This window comes from Perca flavescens, chromosome 9 (assembly GCF_004354835.1).
Source record: "Perca flavescens isolate YP-PL-M2 chromosome 9, PFLA_1.0, whole genome shotgun sequence".
Classification (NCBI taxonomy): domain Eukaryota; kingdom Metazoa; phylum Chordata; class Actinopteri; order Perciformes; family Percidae; genus Perca; species Perca flavescens.
Window position 1 is genome coordinate 13,885,505 of NC_041339.1, and position 21,087 is coordinate 13,906,591.

The 21,087-nt window shown below is 39.1% G+C and overlaps 3 protein-coding genes across 4 annotated transcripts; 2 read left to right on the forward strand and 1 right to left on the reverse strand.

The window, feature by feature from the left end:
- Positions 1–563: 563 nt before the first annotated feature.
- Positions 564–4,811, forward strand: LOC114561549 (spindlin-1). 2 transcript variants are annotated; one of them, XM_028587606.1, is made up of 5 exons: positions 564–728; positions 1,479–1,517; positions 1,807–2,054; positions 2,265–2,498; positions 4,124–4,811. In XM_028587606.1, the coding sequence occupies exons 2-5, from the start codon at positions 1,498–1,500 to the stop codon at positions 4,327–4,329; spliced, it is 708 nt and encodes a 235-aa protein (XP_028443407.1). In that variant the 5' UTR covers positions 564–728; positions 1,479–1,497; the 3' UTR covers positions 4,330–4,811. The 2 variants fall into 2 exon arrangements, with proteins under 2 accessions (XP_028443407.1, XP_028443406.1); XM_028587605.1 differs by having other exon boundaries at positions 565–728; positions 1,476–1,517.
- Positions 4,812–6,646: 1,835 nt separating this feature from the next.
- On the reverse strand, positions 6,647–9,426 carry micos13 (mitochondrial contact site and cristae organizing system subunit 13). The gene is made up of 4 exons (XM_028588401.1): positions 9,242–9,426; positions 8,665–8,821; positions 7,464–7,521; positions 6,647–7,179 (listed from the first exon to the last, which is right to left on the reverse strand). The coding sequence occupies exons 1-4, from the start codon at positions 9,388–9,390 to the stop codon at positions 7,082–7,084; spliced, it is 462 nt and encodes a 153-aa protein (XP_028444202.1). The 5' UTR covers positions 9,391–9,426; the 3' UTR covers positions 6,647–7,081.
- Positions 9,427–11,118: 1,692 nt separating this feature from the next.
- Positions 11,119–16,534, forward strand: hsd11b1la (hydroxysteroid (11-beta) dehydrogenase 1-like a). Its single transcript, XM_028588305.1, has 6 exons — positions 11,119–11,203; positions 13,519–13,649; positions 14,788–14,991; positions 15,064–15,157; positions 16,105–16,270; positions 16,351–16,534. The coding sequence occupies exons 1-6, from the start codon at positions 11,119–11,121 to the stop codon at positions 16,532–16,534; spliced, it is 864 nt and encodes a 287-aa protein (XP_028444106.1).
- The last annotated feature ends 4,553 nt before the right edge of the window (positions 16,535–21,087 follow it).

The following is a 21,087-nucleotide window of genomic DNA, read 5'->3' on the forward strand; positions in this document are numbered from 1 at the left end:
GTGGATTTCAATTTATTTCAGAGATCACATGTAATTTCCTTTGCTGCAGTAAAGGTAAAATGTCCATCTAGCATTTTAGTGCTAGTGTTAGCTGAGTTTATGAAACTTAAGATGCAAAATGTTGCCATAGGCCTAACGGTGATATTTAAATATTAGGGAAAGAGTGACTTGGAAAAACATAATTACTTTATTAATAATAATAATAATAATAATAATAATAATAATAATAATAATAATAACATTTGATGCTGATGTTGCTTTATAACATTTTTTATACACTGTCTGCCCCTTTAAGTCAAATTGTAGGCTACTCTCGCGTCACAGAAAATCCCGAGCTCTTTGCCTGCTGTTGTGTACTTTTTCTATGACTTTTTCCCATTAATCATGCGCACTTATACCGTAATTACACTATTTCCTAAAACACTCCAACGCAGCATGCACCACTGTCTCCCACTGTCTCCAGAACACCTGTGTGTAGGTTAACTCCGGTCGTTAAAAGTTCATGTCATTGTCATTAAAACACAAATTCCCAGTGTTCATTGCGCGCGTGTTCATGTCCTTATATGTGGTCTGGTAAGCGTAGGCTCGCTGGGAAGTAGAGTCTCGTCACTGCATCTCCCATTTTCCACAGGTTTCGCGAATCGCGAGATTTACATAGGCGGGTTGGTGTGTGGCAGCATTTTTCTGCCAGACGAACTGAACAATACTGATATGAAATCTGCGTAAAGGTAATGAAGACATGTTTCGCGAGTAGAATAAGGCTGTTAACACCTAGTTGTTGCTGGTGTTCGTTACCTGCCGTCAGGGACACCAAAGAGCGGATGTAGCTAGCCGCCTCCACTGATCCTACAGTAACATCTGCATTGAGGTAGAGCTAGGACAGACGAGCGTTATTGATAACCTACAGTGTGAGGTGTAGGTGTGTTGGATTTAGTCCAGGACAGGTGGTATACGGCATGACTTATAGCGTAGTGTATCGAGCTCGCCTCATCAAATTGTACATATATGAATGTTGCTAATGTCAAAGTTATGTGCACTGAAATGTAACCGGCTAACGTTACACACTGTAATTCTTCAGATACAGTGAAATGGCTGACGTATTCTCTTGAAGTTGTGTCCGCCAGATTTTTTTATTAGCTTTTTAATCCTTAACTGAGGCGAGACTTGTGCAATAAATACGACAAACTACACCGTCTCGCCTCTGTAGACTGTGCATTACAAACAGTGACCTCCATGGCTGTGTAGTTAACGTTAAAGCAAATACCCAGGAAGTTATTCCATCATGCTAATCTATTGGCTGTTGGAGTTGTCAGTCTGTGCTGAGCAGCCTGTCACAGGTCTCTTCAGACAGGCCAGCCTCTCAGCTGAAGCAGAGGCCTTCCTTATGCTGTACTTAGTACAGTACATGTAAAGTTTGGCAGCTCAGAACTCACTCACATAATAACTGAACTTTGACCTGTCTTTCTCTTAATCAGTAGCCTTTGACTTTCTGGAGGCATGTCCAAGAAAAGGGGCAGGTATGTAGAAACAAAGCTACTGTTCATACCATCACATGATGCCATTAATGGTGGTTTTAGAATCTAATGTAACAGTACAACTACAATGTCACAAACCGCTGTATAACAAAGTGATTAATCCAGGTATACAATTCTGAAAATAACTATCTTACATCAGATTTACACCTGGAATGAATGTAAAACAAGAAATATTGCATTCTGATTGAAATAATCAGATACATACAAAATAGTGAAATAAGTTTTGAGGGTGGTAACAGCAGACATCTTCTAATTCATCCTGTTTTACCAGAAAGCGGAGTAGCGGGGAGCTGAGTGACACATTGACCCCAGATCCCAACAGCATTCTGGGAGTCCGCATTCAGCATAACTGGCGCGAGAAGGGGAACCAGAGCAAATGGAAGGGAACAGTACTCGACAGGCTTAGCGTGAACCCTTCTCTCTTCATGGTGAAGTATGACGGCTTTGACTGCGTCTATGGCATCGAGCTGTTTAAGGACGACAGGGTATCGAACCTGCAGGTCCTGTCGGAAAAAGTCGGTGAGTTAGAAAGCCTCTCTTTTAATCTGTGCTAGCTGGTTTGATTAATTCACGTTTCAGAATCTGTTGTGAACCAAGACAAACATTTTTCATGTAATAAAATGTGATAAATAAATGAAGGTGAAATGTACTTTTTGCAGCAGTTGGGTTACAGATTTTTCATCTTTCTTAGTTTGATATTGTATTTCCGTTGCGGCTGTGTGTCCACAGTAAACAACAAGATCAAGATGCCTCCAGGGGCGGAGGAGTTGGTGGGCAAAGCTGTGGAGCATCTGTTTGAAAAGGAGGATGGAGAGAAGAACGAGTGGAGAGGCATGGTCCTCTCTAGAGCTCCAATCATGACCAACTGGTATTATATCACTTATGAAAAGGACCCCGTGCTTTATATGTACCAGCTGTGGGACGACTATGGTGACGGAGACCTCAGGATTCTGCCTGAAGCAGGTACTGGTGATTTGTGTATGACAAAGACCGATTGATACTTCACAAAGCTATATTAAGTCTTTAATAATTGTGTCCTTAGGCTTTATAGATCAAGATCTGCTATGTGACGTAAATTAGATTTTTCACTCTGGAGGACTGTTAAATCTTAAATCTTTTGAAATGGATACCATGTGAGTTCACCAGCAGCCGTTGGAAGTCTGTAGTCATCACAATCAATGGTGTTGACTCCAAGTAGCAAACCGGCAAGATAAGATATTTTAAAAGTGAGCACTTCTTGCAGCCATGGACACACAGACCCTCCTGACAGCGTATGTCAGTCACGACAGTGAATTAAGAGCTCGGAGTTAAATCAGGTGTTTCCTTGGGGACATTAGGTATTTATCGTCATGGTGTTCAATAATTAGAGCCAAGACTCTAGACTAATCACTGGTTTCACCAAACAACTGTTTCTGGAGCTGTTCCAGAGGTAATGGCTTGGTTTAAACATGCACAAATTGCTGCATATAATATGAGAATATTCAAATGATGCTGCCTGACATACATATACATTCACAGTAACACCTAATCAAGTGTAATTCAGATAGTGAAATATCAGAATACTGATGCATTATGCCAGATACTAAGGCCTGTAATAACTCATATAGTTTATTTGAGTCTGTCATGATAAAAACAAAAGATATACAGGTTTCTTACACTTCTCTGGAAAGTCTTGACAAGTCTGGAGATATATTTTCATTCCTAGCTTTGTAATATACTGAAGTAATAGTGAAATTGAGAAAATGGGATTGGAGAAAAAAAATTGTCTGTACGCTTCTAATGAGAGAGAGATAGATAGGATGCACACTTTCTTTATTTTTGTGATAATGATGAGATGGACCATTTAAAGAATAACACAGAACCTCTGGTTTTAATACCTTTTTATGCAACGTAATATCATGACTTCGCGTAAACATACACGCCACTGTGGCGTGTTATCTGTACGCATTTTGTGCTATCCGCGTGTATGTCTACGCTGTATACAGCAGACAGCAGTCTGCAACGTCACAGTATAAACATACACGCCAGTTTCTAAAGCCACGCGGCGTGTTATCGCGAGGCTACGTGTAATCGCGAGGCTACGTGTTATCGCGAGGCTACGTGTTATTGTGAGGCTACGCTTGGGTTTAGGAAACGTCACACGCGGGTTGGGTTTAGGAAAAGAACAAACGTGGAAAGGAAATGTCACGCGGAACACGATCCCCGCTCTCCTGGGTGAAAGTCCTGCGTTTTATCCATCCTCCACTAACCTCCCTAAGTGGATTTTCCCCGTTTCATGCTACTCGCTTACGGCGTCAATTCACACGCATTCGCAAGGTAATGTAAGTCAATGGAGGCCAAACGGCGTTGATAAACACACTAAAAAGCGAGTATGCGTCTTGATAACGCGCCAATAATGGCATACGAATTGGCGTGTCATACATACGCCACTTCATGAGATCAGTCTGTTTTATGCATTTCTTGCTCAGAAACCAAACCAGACATTATTTTTTTGTTACACCCACTTTGTTTGGTGAGCTACACACAAGCAACTTTCAAACTAACTCAGTCTTAACCGAAATGTAATGTTATAATGTTTCACTCCTCAGAAAACAAACACCTGTTGCCTGCAGACAGGAAGCCCGGAGAAGAGACAGAGAGTCTGGTGGGGAAACAGGTGGAGTATGTTACTGACAAGGGTGTGAAGAGAACCGGCCTGGTCATCTACCAGGTCCCAGCCAAGCCCTCTGTCTACTATATCAAATATGATGATGACTTTCATATCCATGTCTATGACCTGGTGAAAACCACCTAGAGATACTGTAGTGGACACTTTATCTCCCTCTCTCCAGCCCCCTCCACCCCTCCATCTGCTTCTGTTCCACTCATCGTTATAATCTGTTATCCAAAGCCATGCAGGGTTGAATAGTTATATGCTTTATTGTTCAGAAGAAAGTGCAATCTGTTTTTCATATGCACAGCAGAACTGTAGCACCGCTATACTTGGCTATTTCGAGCAGATGGGAGATTTCTTTTTGCTGCTTTACTTTATACTTTAAGTTTGGACAGTCCAAGATTGCACTGCCCAACAGCGGCAAAGGGCAGTTGTTATTGCATTTGTATTGTTGTCCTTGATATACTTGTTGATCAGTCCTTAAAGTTATTATCTTAATTAAATCCCAGTATGACTAAAAAAAGCTGCTCAAAACGTTCTTTTAAAGACACTTTTCTTTGTTTCATCTAAACAGCTAGTAAGTAGGGCTGCACGATATGGGGACAATATCTAATTGTGATTATTTTAAATATTGCAACTCACAATAATGGAGGGAATGATCATTTTTGCATCATTATTTTTATTTTCATTGAAAAATATAAAATAAATTGCCATTGTGTGATTTATGCAATGATCTGTACCAAACAAAGATTTTTTTTTTTTAAGTCTGTAGAACACGACATTTCTGCAGCACCACAATACTTAATTCAGAATGGTATTTAGAATTTATTTTTTGCCTTTAACAAATATTACGCCCCCCTTCCCCCTGCGATTTGGATATTGCACAAATCAATATTGTGATTTTCATAACATTTTTGATTGTTTATTTATTAATTTTGTGCAGCCTACTAGCAAACACATGCATTTATTGCATTACATGGGCAGATAAATTTGTGTATTGTATTTATCTAACCATATATTATCAAATGCAGTGTTAGTACTGGAAGGAAGGAATGAATGAAAGCAGAATTGCAAAATCACCTGAATGGGGGCCCTTATATTTACAAAAGCCTTAAATGAATACTGCTCATGTGGAAATCTTCTACTGCACCTTTGCACCATATTTAGCATTGTTTAAGATCCTTTGCAGTGGTGATGAAGATGCAGTTTGCTAAATTCTTATTTAAATCTGATCCCACACAAATCATAAAGTGCCTTCCGGCTTGTCACTTTTGCAATATTGTACATACTGTTTCTCCGACTGTCTACGCTCTTACGGAATCCTTGCTTATAAAGGCTGCTTTTTTTGGTTTTCATTCAGAAGTGGTGACACTGACAGCTTGAGGAAAGTTTTGCAACCATTAGTTTAAATATTAGTGCTGGGTTTTGCTCTTAATGCAGTATAAAAATGTTCTTTAAACATTACACACATCATCATTGGTTGTATAAGCTTACTGTTGACCTTGTGGGGAGCACTTTAATGTATAAAGTTTACATGTTTATGGTACGCTATATAGTTTCCCCCAAAATGCTTCTTCCTGAAGAGCAAATGTGGCAGAATACATGCTTTATATCATACGCATGAAGAAAAAAAAACGCTTTGCAATACATTTTCAGATGACAGTATTTAATATGTACAACTTATGTAAAATGCCTTGTAACGTTGCCAGTAGTGGTTCCTCTCATTTATACGAATATCTCATCAAAACACCACCAGCTTTTAGTGAAAGGGTTGTTTATTTACATTCATTATAAACTGAATATTTAACATAAGGTATAATCAACTGACAAACCAGTATGTTGAAAGTAACTAACTCTGGTTCAATTCTTTATAACTGTCTCTTTGTATTGCAAACATGACATGTATGCTTGCAGTATTGTTTCATCCCAACTTTGTCACTAGTTGACGAATTGGTCTCGGCCCTCTCAGTCTTCTTCAAGTCACTCCGTGTATATCCCTCAGTAAACTAGTCAAATCGGTAGGTATACGGTTATTTTTAGTTGTCAAAACTCTGCATGCATTATCTGAACAGTGTGTCCGGAGATATTCAAACCATACTTACGACAGTAGAGAAGTGACAAGGTGTGGCAGAATTGCTACCGTTTCTTTAACCCACGGAAACTGTTAAAAAAAAAAAAAAAAAAAAAAAAAAAAAAAAAACTGTACATCACCGCTAGTGGTGCTGTGTGGTGTTTGTGTTGTGTAGAGTGGAGTTACAGATGACTGTGCGTGCTCTTCTTCATGCTTTAAATAACCTCCTGTTCTGAAGTTGTAGCAGCATCAACAGGCAATTTTGTGTCATTATTCTGTCATGAGTAATAAAGATTTTTGCACATTTGTTTGGTCTTGTTCTTTGAACACACTGCCAGGATCAACAATGTAGTACGTACTCCGCCTCAATAAATCAAAACTAAAGACTGGACGTGTTTTAAGATTGATGTATTATTTAGTCACAAATGGTGAAACTGTATATATACACACTCAACAGACACTCTTCATAACAATGTTTGGGTTTGAGAACAAAGGGCAGTGAAATATTGTATTAGACAGCACTGAGCTAAATTAAATTAGGTGGTATACACAAAATGAAAGAACAACTTTTTTTAAAAAGACATTATGCTTCCTAAGCATTATGTACAACTTCCAACCAATGCCACTATCATTTCGAGAACCGCATTAGCCATTCAGGAGACTGCACTCCTTGCAGCTGAATTTTTGTCTAGCTGTTTTCTTTAATATTGGGCGTTTCTTCTTTCTTGGGAGGGGCTACAACTTTTTAAAGAAGTAATGTCATTTCTCAAGTGCAAAACTCAAAAAGATTGATAAATGTCAGGTTGTCCAGAGAGTTCCTATTCACTTGGTGAGGTCTTTCAGGTACTGCAAACACTGATTTGTGTATCCAGTTGCTTTTGTTGGAGCCTCTGAAAGAGTTGAAATTGTCTGCCGCACCCCTGCAATGAAATAAAAATCAATGGTTTGGTTTTAGGCACCGGAAATGTATACAAAGCATTTAAGGTGTTAACCACTGGTAAGATAATCATCTCAGAGTCCTACTAGTGACGCTGACAATGATTATTGCCCCAATGAATCGCTAACATTATCACTGCATCTAACAAGTGCACAACCACAATTTAAAATTTGGGCACAAAACACAAAGTCATGACATTAGCAAAGTTGTGCCTTCTCTTTAAAAGATTTTTTTAAATAAGGAACAAGCTTTTCATTCAGTTCTTACCAGAGTTCCACGCCTGAACAGGGGAGAATTCAACCTTAGGCATGGTTGGAAGCTGAGCCTGATGAGGGAGGGGACGTTAGTTTGAAGCAGCCAAATGCTTTGTAGTTATGCACATTATATTGCATGTTCAACACTTCAAAACCAGTAGAGATATTGAGCGAAATGTGAAAAGATATCATTTTGGTTGATCACTCTTCATTCGCAGCATTACAACATCCTGGCAATAATAATGGAGGGGTGCTTCACTAAAAAGCCGGCACATTACTCCAGAATTACACACGGACTAGGAATATGAAACACATAAGGCAATTTTAGTGGGGCATTTTGTAGAAAGAATATACGGACACTTAGCTAATAGCTACTTAGGTTACATTAAGAGGTCTACTGTTTACCGGCGTTTCTGAAAAGACACAACTGGGCAGATGAGATCTGGAGTTAACCAAAGCTCCGTACTTATTGTTCAATGTAAAATTATATTTTACTAAAAAATGTTGTTCTTTATAATTTACCAAATGAAAAAGGGTCTCTGTGTTCTGATTAGAGCTGGTATACTGCCTCTTTGTGCCTGAAATAGGCAGGCGCATTGTTATAGAAGAAGAAAGTGGAATCTGTCCAGTGTGATCAGGAAGAAATAGAGAATGAGTATCATTTTGTTTTTTTCACCGTCATATGTACTGGAAATTACATAATCCTTTGTTTATTGACACAAAAGATGTAAGTGAGCAGATGGATATGAATCACTCTGAAAATGGTTGTTTGAAAAAGAGAACTTCAATTTGGCAACTTATTTAATAAATCCATGGGAGTTCAGGAGAAGAATTATGTATCACTAAGGGCTGGATGATTACTATTGTTGCTGATTTTTGGCCAGCACAGCTGGAAGCTGTTAACAGTTGTTCTGTAAATACATTATTTCTGTCTTGTGAAGGTAACCTACAATTCCATGAGGGATGGGCCATGAGATGGCAGGACACTGAAATAACAAATATCACACCACATATATGTCCTTCTTTCATCTACTGAATTAATCATCAAAAGCTTTGTCAGAGGTCTACTGCAAGGCCAATTTCTACAACAAAGTTCGATACAAATGTGTTTGCCGTCATATTTGTCTTCCTTGTGTTGCATTATCATGCCCCCTAGCCCGTATCCAGGCCGTCCTGGATCAGAACTACGCATAAGCGATGCATCTTATCTGTACCTCCAGGCCAAAGTACTTCATCCATTCCTCTATGGCGGGGGGTATTGCAGCCTTGGCCTTCTCCAGGGCCTCAGAGCCTTGCTCACTGCTTCCCAAAAGACCAGAGTCACAGGCGACGTAGAGAGCTCCTCCTGCAATGGTCAACTTGGTGGCCAGTCTGAGAATGAAAGAACACGAGACAGTCAGGCAATAACCAAGATTACCCACCTCCGTATCCAGTCAAATAACGTCACACTGACTGAAACCACGCTTGTCGGATGTTACTATAATGCAAAGAAAAGGAGCAGTTGGCTAGTTAACCTTTTAGCTAGCGTTAGCGAATAAAGAAACTTGGTGTAAATTAGGCCAACGTCTAACTCCAATCGATACAAACTATTTTTACTAGTGGGTTATTGAGTCAACTTGCTATCCAACCAGCGAACAGTGGTTGAAGATGACAGCTGGAAAGCTCTCGGGCAACTGACAGTTAACTTAACTTAGCATCAGTTAGCTAACTGGCTAATCGAGCAGCTAACATTAGCACCTACAGCAGCAATAACGTCAGGCAAATTACGGGTGAAATAAAGAAAGTACTAACTTCACTACGGGCAAAATCCTTGCCGCCATGGTCCACTGCAGTGTAGTTTCCTTTAACGTACTGTTATTCCAAGTACGCCAAGAATAAGCTTGAGTGAAGGCTATCTGGATAGCTCTGCTGAAGGACAACCCTGTTTGATCCCTGCGCATACGGGCTGTGTCAATAAAGTTGCCCTTTCAAAAGGAAAGCATTAATAGCCGCAGATTCGTTTTTCTGCTTTTTAGAATTTATAGCGACTTTTATCACAATTTCAACGTATTGAGTTAAACAAAACAAATAAAAAAATTTAAGAAGATGTTTTTGATGATCAAACAAATATAATTAGTTACTTCTGTCTGAGATCAGGTCTCCAGGGTAAGGTCAAATATGTTTACATAATGTTGAGACCATAGATATGTTTGAGACATCTTAAAAATGGGGATTTAAGGAAGCTTTTGGTTCTAAGTTAATGAACGATAAAGGACTAATAGCAAATTATTAAAGTGGGTTTAAGAAAAGAAGGTCAACTCTGGATCCTTTGATTTGTTTAGAAAATTAGATCACAGCACAAATTATTAAAGCATTATTTCCTGGCGTAAAAGCTTATGATATATGTTGAGGAAGGATGGTTCTTCTGTTAAAGTGAATCAATGGGTGTGAGGGAGTGTATTCAACTGAATAAAGGACTTAGATAAAACAAATTAATTTAGATTAGGATTAGGATTGGCTGTTTTGGAAAAGACAAAGTCATATCTTGTGCATTAAAGGAAGGAAGCATTAGGTTAAACAGTTGGCATACAATTGGGATTTCAATTTTCTGCTGAGAAAACCTATACAATAGTTCTAATTAGAAAACGAGTTCTCCCTTACATCTGCAGATTAATGGAGGACCATTGAAGAGGGTGAATGTTTCTAGTTTCTTATAATTTATTTTTTGAATCTATGTTAACATGCATGTTAGATCATGGTCTGATCATGTTAACTAAATAGTGGGGAAGTGTCATAAAGTTATACATATCATGAGGTGCCTCAGTGGGTTGGAATAGGGGGTAAACTTATCTTAAAAACTATTTATGTAGCAATGATTCTGTCTGTAATTGATAACTAACCACTCACACTGTAACAGACTTATTATGTGGGTTCTGGCACATGTAGGTCTCAAAGGAAATGAGGAGGGGGACAGGTTAGCAAAACAAGCTTTACAGAGAGACACTATGGATTTACAAGTCCCATTAAGCAAATCAGAGGTCGAGGGACTAACAATTAGACATCTGGCCTTCATTCATACCATTTAAAACCTGTCTAAAGAACCATCTCTTTTCCTAAGCCTCTTACTGTTATTATCATCTTGAGGACATGCCTGACCGCACTCTGGTGTTTATTTGTCTGTGCAATGCTGTTTGTGTTATGATTGTATCAATATATTGTTTGCTTTTACAAATCTATTCTACTATTTATGCCTGTGTTTTCATTTGATCATTCCTTTTTTTTTACCTCTATGTAAAGCACTTTGCTCAATGTTTGTTGCTTGTAATGTGTGTTGTTACATAACCTGGTACAGTAGGTAGCAGCATGCACATTAAAGTTTGGTTTATAGCCCGCCTATAAAACTAAAGAAGAAGAACAAGGGCCCAACCATGGACTGTAAATATTAACACTCTATGGTCCCAACCCACACCCACTTGGTTCAAGTTCCATGAAGCTCTTTTTCTCTGAACCACACACCCCATTTACACGTCAAGAGAAAGGGAGGAGGGATTAGGGATTACATAAATGGTAGACCTACTTAGTATGCTCATATTCTCTGTGCCAGGAAGTTGTGGGAACTGGAATTGTGGAAGTCTGGGCTCACTCCAGAACACGTAGTGCTACAAATTAACTACCAACAAGTTCACAAAATGGGAACTTTCACAAAAATCCTATTAGCTAGTATATGTGTTGCTTTCCTAGCTGTCAAGTGGACTGTACCCACTTTTGATGCAGGTAAGTGAGACGCAAGATCCAAGACTAGTTGTTGAAATAAGACACTTTTGTTTAACATTTTTATGAAAACGTTTGAGGTTTGCTGAAAAATGCATTGGATTTTTGTTCAGTTGAACACAGGTTTTGCTGTTACCATATGCGATTTGAAGTCAATCTACTGAGGAGTTTTGAAGAAGAAATCAATCAATCAATCAATCAATCAATAGACTTTTATAAATGGTTAATTTTTAGCAAACCTCTTACAGACATGTATTTTTTAGAGTAATATGAATGAATTATGTAGTATTGACAGTGGAGATACGTGGTGCTTTTTCCATGCATAGGTTATACAGCTACTATGTCCACAAACTTAATGTTGATATTGTTGTCACCAAGTCACAGCTAATGTGATCCAAACAATTCCAATAACTCAGGGCGTTGTATAATAGACTAAATAATTTAATCAAATTAATCACTTTATGTAAATGGTTTAAACATATGTTGGAGAGCATGGATTCAACAAGCATGCATGGTGCGCTTATTTGAGCGTTTTCTAAATGTGTAGTCGACCAATCAGATTGCCTGGTCGTATACAACAAGTAGCCTAGATCCAGGCAATATACTGCAGCATGCAAGTGTGTTTGTGATATTCATATTTTAAGTTTTTCATTTTACATTGACAAAATTATTGAAAATATTCAAATAATAAATAATAAATTGCTTCAATAAGCAATCTCTATGTACTGCCCCATCACATCATGGTCTACAGGCCCCACACTGCAGTACAGCGCAGCCTCAACCACATGGTCCACACACTTTAATATGGGCCATGTAAACCCATCATGTAACTGTTGTAGTGATGGAATGCTGTGCATGCTTATTGCTCTGCATTGCTCAAAATATCTATGTATAATAAGGATGAAAGTGTAAAGCTCCCCTGGGGAAATTTAGGAAAGGAAGCACAAACTGAGTGAGTAATTGGTGATAATCTGACATGCTTTCCGCTTGTGACTGAGGCCTTACCAGAAAGAGAACGCAGCATTTATCCATGCTGTGAGGAAGCAGTGTATAAGTTGAGGTTTCGCAAGTAATGAAATTATATGGTTTGAGTAAAGTGGGATAATGTGTACAGTTTTCAACAATTACAACATCAAATGTCACCTTGTGAAAAGCTACAACTACGGCCCTAATGAAGATAATATTTTAACATTTAACAAGACTGCATCTTACAAATGCTGAATGAAACCTAATGATTTGTTTAAGATGCACTCTGCATCTATAGACATACAAAGGTGCAAACTGTGGAAATAACAGGAGTAAAAATAATAAAAGGTGCTGATATGCCTCCATATGAAGGAGTGTTGAGGTTGGGGGAAAAAAGTAGCAGTTATCTCCTGGACATAAAAAGCACAGTATTAAGTTAATAAATAAACATGATATATGACTACTTTATTACCTCATATACTCTAAAGAGGAGACGGATGATTGTGGCTATATGTTCCACCTGTGTCAGAGTCCAATGAGTCAAGGTTGTTAAGGTTCTAAATGCCCTTTCAACTGAAAGAACCTTTAGGGGACTTTGATTAGTTCATCTTTTTTTGATAAAAACCCTTGTGTTGAATGATTATTAATAAAATGGGGATCATTGTGTTCTAGATCTGCTCTGAGATAAGTTTAATGTCATCAAATCACAAATTGATATTTATTAAAGTGCTCATATTATGCTTTTTGGCTTTTCCCCTTTCCTTTATTGTGTTATATATCTTTTTGTGCACGTTATAGGTTTATAAAGTGAAAAAGCCCAAAGTCCACTCCAACACCAACAGAAAACGCTGTTCACAAATTGCTCCAAACAGTTCTATTGTAGTCCAGCCTTTACTTCCGTGATGAACGCTCGTCACTTTGTAACACACGTTACAATGCTCACCTAGCTGCTAGCGTGGCACCCCCTCGTACTCTGCAACTGACTAGTGTGCGACTCCAACAAAGAACAGAATTGTGATTTCTCACTCTGTAGCTAAAACGGAGAGCTCAACACAGAAAAGAGCTGCAGCAATGTGCAGTACAACTAAAATATAGTGTTTTTTGAAAATGAATCCACATAAACCTATTCTGGTACAACCTCTAAATACAATTATGAACCTGAAAATGAGCATAATATGAGCACTTTAAGTTTATATCAAATACCAGTTGGCACAAATACCTGTCGAGGCAAAATCGAAAATGTCCAAAGTGTATCAGTGACACTCAAATTTAAATGTTTATTAATTTCCATCAACACAACTGTGTTCACAGTACATATGAGAATGTCTTTGTGTGTTTCATGTGTCCTTCAGAATCTCTCAGAGGTGCCAGGGTGTTGGTGACTGGGGCCAGTACGGGTATTGGTGAACAAATGGCATATCACTACGCCCGCTTTGGTGCCCAGATAGTAATTACAGCAAGGAGGGAGAAAGTGTTACAGCAGGTCAGTGAACTTAACAACATAAAAATGAACAAACTAATACATGTATAAAACAATAAATGCTTATAATTCTGTTCTGTGTCTATCATATCATGTACAATATATTGGTTGAAATTAAGTAGGCTAAGACATAAACCATTACGTCTGGCTATAGGTTAAAGCAGAGATCTTCAACTGAATTACTGCAGCCAGGTCACCAAATTATTGTTAATTTAAATTTTTTTCAAAAATTAAAATGTTTAACATGAATGCAACATATAAATGGCAACATAAATCAGCCTATTTGGGGAAAACCCCATTAATGAAAGGCTTACTGGCCTATAGGTAAGGTAGTCACTAAGGTAGCCATCCACTGATACAGTTAAACCTAAGGTATTGTTAAGCATGTTTTTTTAACATTGAAACATGATTTATTAAATCATGCCAACATTTTTTTATTTTAATAGCTTAGTATTGTATCCACTCAAAAGGTATGTATAAAGGCTTTAGGCTGCCCACACGTTATTGTAGGCACAGTTTAATATGCATCTTTAATTTATACAATATATGTAGTACCCTGATCCGTCTCTCTGTGTTAAGGGGTCCTTGGCTTAAAAAACATTGAAGACCCCTGGGTTAAAGCTGTAGTGTGTATAGTGTCTGTTGCCCCCATGAGGAATTCTAAGTAATGACAACAACACTGTTGGCGCATCCACATGATAACAGCCTTCGGTGATTGCACACCTCCCCCGCAGCTGCTAGTAGTGCTTACCCAGTCAAATCAAGGAGGACGCAGAGGATTAAAAAACCATGATGGACTTCAAAAGAGGTTAATGTATTGTAATAGTTATGTCTCCAAAGCTGAACGCTGCTGTTGTCCTTTCTCAGCGGTAATGTAAAACACTTGAGCTCCTGCGTATGAATGCCGCCGGACTACACCCTTTTGTAAACATAGCTATGCTGAGAAATACGGAGAGAGTTTTGTGGAGCTGATAGGCTTATATAGCTATGTAACAACTCATTTGGCAATGGCTTGAATATACCGGACATTCATTTATATAAAATAGTTGCGCACTATAGCTTTAATAACACACATTCAAGTGTTTTCTATACTCATTTCTGCAACTGCATTTGATCTATTCTTTCCAATCTTTGCTTATAGGTGGCAGAAAAGTGCCTGAGTTTGGGAGCCCAGAAAGCTCTCTACATAGCAGCAGACATGGCCAGTGAGTCAGATCCCGACAAAGTCGTAGATTTTGCTCTGGACAAACTCGGAGGGTTGGATTACTTGGTTCTGAATCACATTGGACCGAGCCCCTTCAGTATGTGGGAGGGAGATGTAGAGCACACCAAGTGGCTGATGAAGGTAGTGCAGCATTTTGATAGTCAATCAGCACATAAAATGAAGGGAATGCACTGATCTCTGTGTTTTCCAAAGGTCAATTTCTTCAGCTACATTCAGATGGCTTGGAAAGCTTTGGCCTCCCTTGAACAAAGTAAAGGATCACTGGTGGTTGTTTCATCGCTTTTAGGTAAGTTTGCCACATCATTTTTATACATGTTGATGAAAGCAAACTGTATGAAACATAAACCTTTACATACATTATTACTTTCACCCATTAATTCCAAATAATGTATAGTTTTTCAATTCATTTTAACAATATAGTTTTTATTAGATTAATAGTAATATATAATAATAATAATAATAATAATAATAATAATATATATATATATATATATATATATATATATATATATATATATATATATATATATATATATATATATATATATTGTATAGCACTTTTTCTTAACAAAGTGCTTGCCAAAGAAAAGAAAACTGAAAAGACAAAAACATACTTGGTTAGACCACACCATTTTGAAAACATGTTTACTTTCAAAGTTCATTCTTGACCAGCATTTTATACCTCAACATCCATTCAGCTGTTGTGGTGCTTTTGATCTCATCACATGATCTCCATCAGCCGTCATGAGATTGTAGATGTTCAAATCCCCTCTTCTTTTAGGGGCAGAGTTTTTTATGATTCACAAAGTGCTCTGAAAAAGTCGACTGAACACTGTCGAAGTTCATGACATGATCAAAATCTCCAACAACAGCTACTAAATGGACATTCTAGTGTGATTGTTTTGAAAAATGATTAGAAATGTTTAATTTCTTGGAAATGTTTTACATTCTGTTTTTTCTCTGATGGATTAGTGTGTTTTATTTGCTGTTTCGTCATCTAGGAAACATCTAAAACAACAGTCAGGATTTGTGCTCCTTAGATGAGTTTATAAGTAGACCCGGCCAAAAGGAAATTTTGTCCTAACTTATAAACATTTAGGAACTGCTGATGAATCCCACATCCAAATTTTTACATATGCACTAGTTAAGATCCAATCTGTGAGTACCTTCTTATGTTTTACATCTGACAAATGTGTATTGGAAACCCGACTCATAGTTATTGATGCTTCACAGGTAAAATGCCCAGTCCCTTCGTGGCACCTTATACCTCAACCAAATTTGCCTTGAATGGTTTTTTCGGGGCCCTTCAGCATGAGCTGGCGATGAAGAAGAGCAATGTGTCCATCTCTATATGTACACTGGGGCTCATTGATACTGAATCAGCTATGGAGAAAGTCAGGTTAGTCAAAGTGATCACTATTATTGGCTGTAATTTTTTGGCATTCTCTTCACTTAAGAGCTTATTTTTCTGTCTCCTAGTGGAGTCACAAGTGTACCAGCCTACCCTGCCACAGATGCAGCCTTGAACATCATCATAACAGGAGCTACGAGACAGCTGGAGCTCTTCTACCCTTGGTTCACCCACATTTTGACTGTGAGCAAAGACTGGTTTCCTTCCGTCACAAACTATGTCATCCAGAACTCCTACAATTACAGCCCATGAAAAAGATTAATTCTGTAATTGATATATTCCATTACACAAATTTAGACGTAAAGGTGCATTATACGACATTCAGAACATTAATATAGCAGTCAACAACTATTTGATATGTAAAAGATATGGTGGAGTGATGGCGTACTGAGCAGAGAATGAGGGCACGGCTCAGGGTCCATGTGAGTGCATGTTAGTCCTTCTCTTTGAAACTGTTGGCCTTCTCCATCCTCCCTCCCGTCGTGTTCAGGTCCCACTGGCTCGCTGCTGCTAGCCAGGCAGCAACGAGCCAGTGCGTGCACAGGAGAGCAGTGCTTATACGGCGGTGCTCATACAGCGGTAACCACTGATAACACGATCCGTACCCACATTGGCTGGACAGCGCCATTGCCATTAACACCGTGCAGCACTGTTAGCCGCCGCCATTTAGGCTCAACCACCAAGTACACATGTAGCAGAGTCGCCTCCATGTGTCCATGTGTCAGAGGTGAGAGACGTTTGTAGGCAATCAATCCCGGCCCAGACGCTGAATGTTGCATAGAGCACCTTTAATATTCTAATACAACCAGACGTTCTGCCCAAATCTTTCCAGTTAGAAAATAATGTTCCGAACAGCCAAATGGTTCAGGTTACAATATGTTAAAATAAAAACTAATTAATACAAAGTTGTCTTCTTTTCTTTGTTTTGCTTTTGGGAGAGGTCCAGTAATAAAAAGTCTACAAGTGAAAAAAGCTTATACCGGTAGAGTGGGTTTGTTTCACGTTGGCCTACATTAAAGACATTTAAAAAGGGTTAGTTTTTATCTGTAAAGCACAGCCACCAGCCAAGGCACCAATAGTCATAATGTGCCAAAAGAGATTTGCAACAAAAGGATTCCTGGCTAGAAATTGATCAGAGATGCTGTGATCAGAGTATTAAACACTCAGCCACCAGGAAACCCCATGAACAGTTTCATTGAGGTCCAAATAAAAAATATTTCAATTTCTTTTTGATTAATTACAATTAAAACACACTTATAAGAATCAAGTAAATACTCCATACCATCGCCTGAAAGGAATAGTACTTTAAATGTCCACATGGGGGCAGTAGTGCCAAAGTAGTGAAGTCAGGTTCACTTCATCTCCAGCAGCCAGTGAAGTCCATTGTCTGTAAAGAAAATCTTTAATAGCAGACTATCATGCATTTGATGGCGTTGTAGCAAGTTGGTTTGAAACATTTTTCTCATAAATACTGACTTCTTTGGATGAAAAAATAATTGAGTCCCCTGTGTTTACAGATTGAATCATCAGATTTTTTTTTCAAACCTCTATCACCATATCAATCCTCACCCTCCCTGTTCCTTTTCCTGTCTTCACTGTTCTCCACCCCTGGATTCCTCTCCGTCTCCATTCTTCTCTATTTCACTTAGTTCCGTCTTTCCAAAGCTGGCCACAGTAGGCGTTGCAGACTTCCTACAGAGCAGGACTTTCTCAGTGGGTTCCTTTGTGTCTTTGTTCATCATCCTCTAAAAGCACCACAGGCTTCCTGTGAAGCTGTTGGCTCAATCCATCCTGGTGGTCTTTTCTTCATTGTAATACACCCCAGAGGTTGTACCCTGCTGATAAAGTGATTTTCTACTGTATACCCGGAGTGAGTTATCTTTGTCAAAAACCAATGCCTCGCTAAAAATATAGTGCCATTTGCAAAGTTCCATCTCCATCCATCCATCCAGCTAAAAATATAGTGCCATTTGCAAAGTTGAGAAACAAAATGAAGAGCACTTTTTCCTGGATGCATGTGAATGACGCCACACTTTTTGCACAGTTCACTCGCACCTTGCTTTGTGGTCTTTCGATTTCTACGGCTGTTCGCATTGTTCTCTTTGAGGATTGTGGAAATGGTATAATCTCCCTGCAAATGTTTTGGAAAGAAAAAAAAGTCTCTGTGTGTGTCTCTCTCTCTCTCTCTCTCTCTCTCTCTCTCTCACACACACACACACACACACACACACACACACACACACACACACACACACACACACACACACACACACACACACACACACACACACACACACACACACACACACACACACACAAATATGGTGGGGCCTCCTGGGGAGGAGAGCAGGCATGGCCTGGGAGAGCAGCCAGAAACACCTGCAACAGATTAGTGTTCCTAATGCTAGGTAATAAATCCTCTCACCCTTCTCTAGCATCTCCATCTCCACCAAGCATTGATCTAACAGGCTAAGGAGCATCCACCCACAACACACACAAAATATAGTATCAAACACTGAAACGTTGATGCATCCATGGATGCATTTAGTTTGTCTTTCTCAGTTATTATCCACTGCCGTGCATGCTGCAAAGGAAACTACACATACACCATGTATAACCAACATCAGCATCGTGGAGGTTTTCCCCAGGGTTTAACACTGGGCTCTATATCAAGATCAAACATTTTCATTATGACTGCCAACAGCCAAGGCCAAGACCAAAGCTGAGGCTGGTTGCTTTACTGACTACACATAAAACTTGAAAGGTGGCAGACTGATTGGCCAGTTGGACTCTTACTTACAGCGGTTTGTAATGGAGGGAGAATTCTGCTTTAATGTCCGTGATACAGCATATTATTTAATCTGTATGTCGACCGATAAAGGAAGACAATCTATATCAATGTATATGCACTACAGTAGTAAAATCAAACGACATGTAAAATAAGTCTATAACCCTTTTCCAGATAGCATAAAGTATGTCCTCGGTTTTATATTTGCACACAGCCTTTGCTGATGCAGCAGAAATGTCATGTTTCAGACCATAAATAGTCACCTATCCATGGCAATAGTACAGCACACCTCAACCATCATCGTGCACCGGTCCCAATTTATGGTTCTTTCTTGTCCTGCTTCTTTGAGCACAAAGGACACTGCTCCACAAATCTTTGTCCAGCTTCATCCATCACTTACTGTGAGCACTACAGAAAGAGTGGCCTTGATGTACACACACACATGCGTCATGTCATGCCTGTTCGCTGACTTGTGTGTATTACGTATGTGTGTGGCATTTATCATCCGCTAGCTTAGAAGGGGGCAACCAACTGCTGAGAATGTGACTCGGGAGCCTCCCGTGTGAAGCTGGAAGTGGGGATGGCAGAATAGACACACAAATGCATCATATCTGTATGTCGGTGCAAGCCGACCATGTGACAGGCAGACAGTACTCTCTCCTGGAAAGAAGGTGAAAGGAGTAATTGAAAGTCAGTACTGAAAGGAACTTTGCACACACAAAATATACAACTACTTTTTCAAAATGTGTTGTTGGTCACTCGATTGCACTGTTGTACTGGCTGTTTTAGGTCAAATGCATTCATGATATTCTCTTTTGGACAAATAGTTCTACATGTTGGTCAATACGCTTGCTTTTTTGCCAACAGTTAGATGAGAAATTGAAACCACTCTCATTTCTGTACAGTAAATATGTAGCTGGAGGCAGCAGCTGGTTAGCTTAGCTAAGCTTAGCATAAATACCAGTAACTTGAGTTCTTGAGTCTCCACTGGTCGCCTAGCAACTCGTCCCATCTAGCCCCTCATAAAATGCCAAATAAATGTTTTTATACTAATTAAGCAAATGAGGTACAACATGTTAATTAGGGAGCTTTAGAGATGCTGGTAAGCAGATGTTGTTACCTTTGGACAGAGCAAGGCTATCTGTTTCCAGTCTTTGTGCTAAGCTAAGCTAATCGGCTGCAGTTTCCAGCTATGTATGACAGATATATATATATAGAGTGGTATTAATCTTCTTATCTAACTTTGGGCAAGAAAGTGAAGAAGGGTGTTTCCCAAAATGTCAAACTTTTCTTCCAAATGTTTTCACAATATACCATAGATCAGTTTGATACGTGCATTATTTTAAAGCTGCAGCATAAAGGCTTTTAACATAATGTCTGCTAAATTAAAATTAAACTGATGAATTATTAGGCAAGACTTGTAGGCTACCAATAGAAGAACCCAAAAAATGTTAAACAAATATTGAATGAGGTGTAAATGATATGTAAAATTTCCCTCATTCATTGGCTCCTGAAGTTGAAACCAGCGATTGATCTGCGTAGCTGTGTGAGCCGATTCATTTTCAAAAGAATGTTAATCTTCCTGAATACTGAGCTTGTGCATGACCTCCAAAAAGTTTTCACAAAACATTGAGCTATGATAACAAAAGGAGAGAGTGAGCGGGAGAGACAGAGGAGGAGGGGGGACGCGATGAGAACCTATGAAAGGGAGCGTCAGTGTGAATGAAAACTGTGGGTGTGAGAGGTGGCTGAGGTGGCCCTGGGACCCCTGACCTCCTTCCCCCAGGTCCATTCAGAGCAGCAAAATGGTTGACACCTGTGTCCTTTCAGTACCAGCACTATTATTATTTACATCAGTCAGTGGGAGAGAGAGGGAAAGACAGAAAGAGGCCAGAGGTGCTGTGAAGCAGAGTGCACCAGCCTCATGCCAACAACACCCCCCTCTTCCCCTGTCTCTTTCAAAGACAGGTGCCTTCCTATCTCTCTCTCTCTCTCTCTCTCTCTCTCTCTCTCTCTC

Excerpts from the sequence above, each read along its gene's own strand:
- LOC114561549 (XM_028587606.1), top strand. The coding sequence starts at position 1,498 with ATGTCCAAGAAAAGGGGCAG. Across the intron at positions 1,518-1,806 it reads ATGTCCAAGAAAAGGGGCAG|AAAGCGGAGTAGCGGGGAGC; the intron begins GTATGTAGAAAC and ends CTGTTTTACCAG. Across the intron at positions 2,499-4,123 it reads CAGGATTCTGCCTGAAGCAG|AAAACAAACACCTGTTGCCT; the intron begins GTACTGGTGATT and ends TTCACTCCTCAG.
- micos13 (XM_028588401.1), bottom strand. The coding sequence starts at position 9,390 with ATGCGCAGGGATCAAACAGGGTTGTCCTTCAGCAGAGCTATCCAGATA. Across the intron at positions 8,822-9,241 it reads AGGATTTTGCCCGTAGTGAA|ACTGGCCACCAAGTTGACCA; the intron begins GTTAGTACTTTC and ends TTTCATTCTCAG. Across the intron at positions 7,522-8,664 it reads TGAAGTACTTTGGCCTGGAG|GCTCAGCTTCCAACCATGCC; the intron begins GTACAGATAAGA and ends CTCCCTCATCAG.
- hsd11b1la (XM_028588305.1), top strand. The coding sequence starts at position 11,119 with ATGGGAACTTTCACAAAAATCCTATTAGCTAGTATATGTGTTGCTTTC. Across the intron at positions 15,158-16,104 it reads GGTTGTTTCATCGCTTTTAG|GTAAAATGCCCAGTCCCTTC; the intron begins GTAAGTTTGCCA and ends GATGCTTCACAG. Across the intron at positions 16,271-16,350 it reads TCAGCTATGGAGAAAGTCAG|TGGAGTCACAAGTGTACCAG; the intron begins GTTAGTCAAAGT and ends TCTGTCTCCTAG.